General features: G+C 33.1%; 1 protein-coding gene across 1 annotated transcript; it reads left to right on the plus strand.

Annotated features, from left to right (window-relative positions):
- The first annotated feature begins 1,585 nt into the window (after window positions 1–1,585).
- Window positions 1,586–8,308, plus strand: LOC134274983 (dopamine receptor 1-like). Its single transcript, XM_062757228.1, has 2 exons — window positions 1,586–1,645; window positions 4,449–8,308. The coding sequence occupies exon 2, from the start codon at window positions 5,379–5,381 to the stop codon at window positions 6,567–6,569; it is 1,191 nt and encodes a 396-aa protein (XP_062613212.1). The 5' UTR covers window positions 1,586–1,645; window positions 4,449–5,378; the 3' UTR covers window positions 6,570–8,308.
- The last annotated feature ends 226 nt before the right edge of the window (window positions 8,309–8,534 follow it).

Genomic DNA, 8,534 nt, shown 5'->3' on the forward strand with positions numbered 1-8,534 from the left:
ATTCATGATATCTATGTATGCTCATATTGACATTGTAAATTAAAAGCATTAGTCATTTTAGTAAATATGATAAGTATTTCATTTACTTAGATTCTTTTGAGTAATAATATTCTAGATTTTAATTAATTTCAGAATTACATTTACTTAGTAATAATTCATAAAATTTAGTAAATAGAAAGCATATTATCTCTAAATTAAGTAATAATAATTTAACAAAAATGATATAGTTCATTTACTAACTTTAAGTAATACAATTCCTATAATTTAAGTAATTCTATTGATACTTAGTAAATCATGTTATAAGTAAATGAATTCATCCTTATTACTAATTATGTTTACAATTACTAACCATGATAGTCATTTACTTGCTATTCTGACTAAATGGATTACTAATAATTACTAGTTTTTCTTAATCTAATATCTTATTTTAAAAACAACAAGTAAAACTTTTTTTAGAGTGTTTTTATTGCATTGGTCGTGCACTGTTGCTCACCGAGAACTACTTGTGATATTTTTCATCTAGTTTTACATCCAGCAAAGCTTTTAAACAATTTATAAGTCGTAAAAATTTTATTATCAATCTACGTAGACGGAATATTATACTAGTAAATATGAATATGTTTTCCCAGTTATTCTAGGCTGCCTTATAAAATACGTTACATATATATAAACACGAAGAAGGGTTCCGCCAGCTGAAGTTTTCTCTGAAAATATCATTGCTCTGTTATAAATAAATTATCAATGTACATAAAAAACACAAAATTGCATGGACTTTGTGAAAATTTTCTACACATAAAGAACATTTCCATCTTTGTATATCCCTATTGTGTGAAAAAATCTAACAATTCTCTGCGACAAATTAAATAGGCTAGCAAAACAAACTTTATTTCTTAATCATTCCCCCAGTAGCCTTGGCCTTACAAGAATTTCATGATTTGGTCGATTTATTAACCACATTAACGCTTCAGAATGTGGAGCTAGGCTTGTCATACACATGTATTTTAAAAACTCATTTTATCATGTAAATAAACTTTATAAAATTTTCTTCTCTCATGAACATGAGAAATTGACGGCATTTTATCAATAAATACTCATTATACCCCCCGCTTGAAAAGCGGGAGGGTATATAGTAATCGTTAATTCCGTCCGTCCGTCTGTCCGTCCGTCTGTACGTCCGTCCGTCCGTCTGTCTGTCCGTCCGTCTGTTACGCTTTTCTCTCTTATCCGCAACTCCTCTCATACCACTGAATGAAATTTGATGCAACTTTCACCGAATCTTTATTACATATTGCCATTGCGCACCTCCTATTTTACTTTTTGATCCGACACATATTTTGGGTTTCCCGGCCACAGGAAAACATGGCTTTTTTCACCAGTTATAACCATATGGGAGGCGGGGGGTATCATTTAGTGAGCTCATCGCTCACAGTACCTCTAGTTCATAATTGAATGTTTTACTGACTTTAAACGAACAAACCACTAAAATGTATGACAAACGAGATGATTTCAACTTTACCATCGTCAACTTCCTTATTTATCAAGTAATTTCCGCTATCACCTAAACATAGTGTGGATGTCTCCCACCGTATTTGTTAATCAAGATCATGCTCTATCCAGTTTTTAAACCGAGACATGCTACTCTCACGTAAGTTTTAAGTCAGTATTTCGTAAATTCTATGGTCGTCATTATAAACTTATTAGTAAATAACCTGTCACAGTTTTTTCTAACTTGTTTCATACCATTTGTGAAGCTTCTTTTTATTTTTACTGAATTTGACTACGGAATGTTTCCTCCACTCAAACAATACTTAGAGCTCCCGGCGGGTGTGACCGGTCTGCAGGGGATAGTTATTCTTCCTGGGCACCTGATCCCACTCTGAATTTTGTAATACCAAATTAACAGAGTTGTATCGTTTGTAGTTTTTATGAGATCGTTCGCCGTTTTTTATCTTTACCTTTTTTCATGCACTTTGAAAATACACGCGTATACATATGATATATTTTAATGATGGTCATGCACCTACAACGTTTTGCAAAAATTGTGAGCATAACTCATTCCTCTTGATCAATGCGCAAAGTATTCTACTTTTATGAATCTAACACTTTTTACATATTTATTTACTCCTACAACTTAAACCTATTATATAATCTTCACTCTGGACCAAATTAACATGCACTTTAAGTACTGGAAAAGAAAAATTATTCATTGCTTACTATTAATTAATATACAGACAAGAGTGAAGAAGTAAGTTTCATTCCTGGAGTAATTTCATTTAATCCATCACCAATTCAACACCGATTGCAGGATTGGCTTAAAACACTAAATACAGTAGTTAATGAATTTTTCAAGATTTGATGTATCTCCTGTTGCTGATTCCAATTATACCATGAATTCTTTTTAAAGGTAGGGTGTTTTAATAAGGCATGAATGCTTCGACCCAATTTGTACATAGAAGACTGAAAACAGTAAAACATATAACTGGTGTTTTAGTAAAGGAATATACGCAACGTACCTTACCTACTAATATTTGTTTTCATATATTCTTAATTAAGTTATAGTGTCTTAAGATATTCGTAGACAAAAAATCAGCATGTATAACGAGAGTTTTGAAAAGATAGCAATTGATGAAGAATCTTGTATAATTCAAAGAAAAATGCACAAAAATCACTAAACATATATTCACGTAGATGTTTTGTTTATCCAAACTTGTTTTAGATGAAGTGTACCATCTTTATACATCAAAATATAGCACACATGTACGGAGACGCACAATGTTGAACGATCAAAAAAGCGACGTTCTACGACAGACAAGAACTAAGAGCAATTGATTGGTCACTAGAGTGATTCAAATGACCCCATAAAAACTCTGCATTAGCTGTATCAAAGCATCTTTATAGATCGATCATTTTAAACAACGCTCAGATTATATGCTAAGTAAATGTTTTACTTTGTCTAAATCTGCAGAAAATGCATTTATCAGATTGTCAAAAAAATCAATTTTCTCTGACCTGCCGACATTTTCGAACATTATAAGCCATTGCAGTTGCTCAAAATTTTTAAGTCATTAATTCTAAATTTAAATGTCTGTCTTAATTAGTTACCCAAATATAAAGACTGTAAAACATTGCAAAACTCATAAATTTTATTGTTAATGATTCAAGCAATGAAAATCTTTTTTTTTTTTTAGAGAAGAAGAAAACCATATTGTACCTAAACAGCATGCAATAACATGCATTTATATTACAAGCATGTTGCGTGAAAGTAATAGCTGTTAAAGCAGTCAGCCGTGAGTTCTCTGAAGTCGATTGTTTATGAGAATTTTATCACTGTGTCGAGTCTTTATGTAATTCAAACAAAATTAATTGTGCGTTCTGTTACATAAATATTTATCAAGTCAGCAACAGAAGATGACTGTAATAGGAGAACAAAATCCAATGCTTCTGTGTTTTGTGATAAACTTACTCTTTAAAGTTTCATCAATAATTTCAATGGTAAATAGTTTTTCAAAATTGTTTCTGATTTCTCAGAGTACTAGAATCATCAAGAAAACTAATAGAATTAAAAATCTGCAATTGCCTATCAGTCAAGTCTGGGGAAAAAATCAATAGTGGTTTTAAACAGAAGATCTTATCTGAATTTTATTTAACTTTAAGGAATTATTCGGACAGCCTACCCAAATTGTTAGCCATTTTGCAGTTGTTAAAGAAAGATAAAGTATCGCATTGAAAGCAAATACACATGCTGGCCATCTTAAATACACCGACATAATTGAAAAGCACTTCTTTTCAACCGACTCATAATGGTCGTTTTATTCCTTAATTGAAATTTGTGTACCTGGATGGTAGAACCTCAATATTATAGAACAAAAATGACAGCGTTGTGCACACAGAATATCTGGGTCTACTATTGACAGATTCGATCATCGAACATGTAGAAGCATTTTTATGTTGTTACCTGAAAATCCTTTTCAAGTGGCTGAATCAGTCGAAATGTCGGGATGACCTAGGCAGGACAAGAGAGAAATTGTGGGGGAAAAAAATGAAACAAGTCATTAATCAAATTAACTATAATTCATTTTTAACATATAAGGGAAATAAAATCTAATTTATATCAGGAAGTACATGTATCTGTAACTGTATTTTTTTTTTATTTATAGTTCACAAGAATGCATTGATTCCACTCTCCGGAATCACTTGTGAATTTATGAAGTACTTCCTTTTCCGATACTAGCTTATGAGAAACTTATTATTAGAATATCAATTGAGATTGAATAAATATGAATAAAACATCAATTATTTACGCTGTGAATAATGCTAATTTGTCCCAAGACATGTTGATTTTCCGTCCTCTTGCATACACTCAAATGCGCCATCTGCCCCTTTAACGATCTGTAAGGCATTGATGTATCACAGCAGACCATACTGCACTGCTTTTCTTTCTCCTATAGCTTGTGATTGCCCGCGATTCAATTCGACATCGGAATCTATAAAGAAAAACAGGGAAGGACGGACCTCAGCACAATAAGTTATGCTGCTATTTGTCTGTTTGAACTGAGCATGCGCGTAAAGGCCTACGGGGTGTAGGTAAACAGCACAAGTTCAAATAATAATTTGTTGTGTGTGAGAAAACAGGTAAACGCTTAAGAAAACTTTACAATTCAGTGGAATGAAAAAGAATCACGTTAGATTGTTGATGAAACGGATTAAATTCTCATTATTTTTAAACACGAAAGGAGGGATATCATTTCATTCTCCTTATAACCAGCGAAGAACTAGCGTTACTTAGGAGAATTTTTTCTATTAGATTCAAGTGTAAATGAAAATATAAATAAAATGAGAACGTTTTCATTCACTGTGATTTAAATGTGCTGTTGTATTTTTAACTTGGATCATACGATGGTTAACATCCGTGTGTTGAAAAAGGGAAATTACACAGGTGCTTAATTAACTATAAAAAAATAAACAAATCAACTTAGAAAGAATTCCTCATCTATTCTGGATGTTAAAAAAAGTTGAGCCTTTTCTCTGTGCTCATACATATTTGACAACACGAAAGTTTGTGAATATGAAACTTGGTATGTAAGTTTAAGGATATTTATCGAATATACACAGAAGTGTTTGTTCCAAACTCCTCGCCAAACGAAAATTCGGGATCGATCTAAAGTCGCTAAATGTTTGCCAAACTAACACTTGAAGAAGAAGGGGAACAAAAGCTTAACACCGTATTCTACCGGTGCCAAACAGCATAGACCAAAAGGACCGGAACATTGCAGGGAATGGGCTGAATTCTTCAATGTTTGCTCAAGAATTTAATCAAGTGAGTGTGCAACTGCCAATGCCAAACCAGGAGACGTCCAATTTCAAATCTTTGATTGAATATGGTAACAAATTTTACTTCGTTTAATTTGAATTCAACAACCGTTGCTGTAGCTTACGAATTGTTGGGCAATGTTACTAGCATAAACAACACCACGGAGTCGTTAGAGAAAGAAGAGGCGGCCGGGGAGGCCTACACTTTAGCAGAGAGCATCATAATTGGTACAATTCTGTCTCTGTTCATTTTTGCGGCTGTTTTTGGAAATGTGCTCGTGTGTGTGGCTGTGTTTAAGGATAGAAGACTCAGACATAGGACATATGCTTTCATAGTCTCTTTAGCTATAGCAGATCTGCTAATGGCTTTGTTAGTGATGACATTTGCAGTTGTCAACGACATTTTGAACAAGTGGGTTTTTGGACCAGTCTTCTGCAATATATGGATTTCTTCCGATATTAATTGTTCTACAGCATCAATATTAAATTTGTGCGCCATAAGTCTGGACAGATACATTCATATAAAAGATCCGTACAAATATAAAACTTTTATGACCAAGAAAATGATGGTCATCATTATATCCACCGTGTGGATTTCGTCCTTGACTTTGTCCTTTTTACCAATTCACTTGCAGTGGCATCGCAATGCGGAGGACCGATACAAACCTATTCCAGAAAACGTTTGTTTGATGGATCTCAACCCCGTCTACTCTGTGGTATCATCAACCATTAGCTTCTACTTACCTTGTATTATAATGCTTATTATTTATATGCAGTTATACTGTGCCGCAAGAAGCCATGTCAAAGAAATACGCAAGACAAGTTTTCACATGCCAAACGGCGGTAAAGGAGGGGGGTCGGGGTCCAAAGACCACAAGGCAGCCGTGACTTTGGGAATTATTATGGGTGTTTTTCTCTTGTGTTGGATGCCTTTCTTTGTGATGAATCTGGTGGAAGCATTCTGTAAGTGTGTTCCTATAGTGATGTTTAAAATTTTAACTTGGCTGGGATATGTGAATTCATGCTTAAACCCAATCATTTACAGTATCTTTAACAAAGAATTTAGGAACGCTTTCCGAAAGATCCTATTTCCCGACTCGTGTAAATGTGTGAGACCTAAACGCAATAGTTATGCACAGAGTAGTAGGTCAACAACCAAATCTCTAATTCCAAAATCGGAGTATATTATGCATTCAATAGAAAACGGGAACAGAAGGGACTGCAAAGAACCTTTATGTGCAGAGGCCACGCCTCTTTAGTCACACGTGATAAAAGTGATTGAAGGGGTCAAAGGTGTGCTCGATTTTCTTAACTCGTTAAAACTGATATTATTGGTATCAGATCCGTTGCAAAGAGCTGTGATTCATTTGTTTTGCAAGTTTTATGTTCGGATTTCTATATATGTATATATGTGTGTAATCCAAGTCAGAATAGTTTTAATAGTTTGCTAAGGCTGATCGAATGATGTTTTCTTTTTTTTTTTTTACTGAAATTATAATACTGTTCTTGGCTATCAATACCATTTAAAGATTGTTCCGACTTGTGAAAAATCAATAAATCTCTTATGTCCACAAAAATTAATACCAACCCGCATTTAACTGTTCCCTTTTAATATGCTCGTTAAAATTTTGTCAAAAGATGAAACGGGTCATCAGTTTTCAAAAAGATTTACCTATTATTTACCAACATGGCACCGAAATCGAAAAAAGTTTTTCTGTATACTGATAGTTGATAAAAGAAATTTACTTAAACTTTTTTTTTCTAATTTGCAACAAATTGTGTGGAATTTTGATGCCTTGAACAGTGCCAATGGAGACGAACTAGCTCCCTGTTATAACAGTGCTAGATTTACATTAATCAAATGCAGACAAAATCAAACTCGGTGACAGAGCTACCGACAAAGTGAGATATTTTCTCCCGATGTTGGGAAACTTTTCTTGTATATTTTGTAGATGAACTGATATGAAATTTCTGATATTCTTTAAGATGCCTTATGAATTTCGTTTACGTGCCATCATTTTTTGTTCCCAATCGACCGTAGCATACAAACAAATCATTTGCCACCGATTTCTTTTGTTTGTTGTTAAGAGTACTCATTGAAATAGAAAAAGAATATCACAAATGGCCAGGGGCTTATAGATACATGTACGCTAACAGCCAGACGTAACAAATTCTGTTTAGGTTTTATATTAAGTCAAAACAACAGTGTTTAGCGAATTGATTGCTTAAAATTTCCATTCTGTAAATTTTTGTACGAGTTCGTGTCTATGGTGAAAATAAATTACCCTTTAAAATGAGCTATTGATGGTATATGAATATTGATTCATTCGAAATAAAATGAAAACGATTTCCATCGTTAGTGAGGACAAATATTGTCAAATATCATAATCAGGAATTGTTTGTAGGGTTGTCCGAGATCAATTGTCAAATGAATAAGGTTTTTAAGCTAGTGGCAAAATGTGATACGTTAGTAATAGTCTCAGATTTATTTACCCAAAACTAGTCCCTAACCCATTAACAACGTACCTTTATCTTTTTAAAAAAATCTTTCTGCATACAATCTGTTTGGGGGATGGGATGTCGGTGTATTTCTAAGTATTTTAAACATTGTGATATTACAGACTGAATATAAAGTTCAGTATGTGGAAGAGGTGTAGTTTGTACTTCAAAATCAATTTAAAATATAATTGAAGATAAATTTTTTGTATGCCTCGAGCAATGCATTTCTATGGTTAGCCAAATCAGAGTTATATGTCTGATAGTAATTGTTTGGTATAATATATAGTACCAGTGTCAAAACTCTTTTAAACTGTCAAAAACACGATGGAAATCCATTAAGACGTACAATTTAGTATATCTACACAAGGACAATCTGTTTTTTTTAAATATATTTATTGATGACATATCTACTTGACATTAATTTTCATGGTAATAAAAAAAATGAAAGGACAAAGTTGTCTTTTTTTTATATCGAGAATTCCGCCATTCCTATTTGATGTGTGTCAAGTATGCGAATTGAACAAAGTGTTCGTTATTCATCAATTTCGTGTCGATCTGAATTTTTTGAAAGCTTGCGACTGAGATCTGGCTCAGTGACACGCTTCGATGAGTATATGGATTCATTAAAGAATGCCTAAAAAGCTTGTATTCAATGAAAAATGAATTATGGCATGACATATATCGTATTTCAATATCCCTATGCAAATAATATTTGAAGCAAGTTT

The sequence above is a fragment of the Saccostrea cucullata genome, unplaced genomic scaffold (genome assembly GCF_032062105.1).
Source record: "Saccostrea cucullata isolate Sc308-1 unplaced genomic scaffold, CSIRO_AGI_Scuc_v1 ctg21115, whole genome shotgun sequence".
In the NCBI taxonomy this organism is placed as follows: Eukaryota; Metazoa; Mollusca; class Bivalvia; order Ostreida; family Ostreidae; genus Saccostrea; species Saccostrea cuccullata.

Excerpts from the sequence above, each read along its gene's own strand:
- LOC134274983 (XM_062757228.1), top strand. The coding sequence starts at position 5,379 with ATGGTAACAAATTTTACTTCGTTTAATTTGAATTCAACAACCGTTGCT.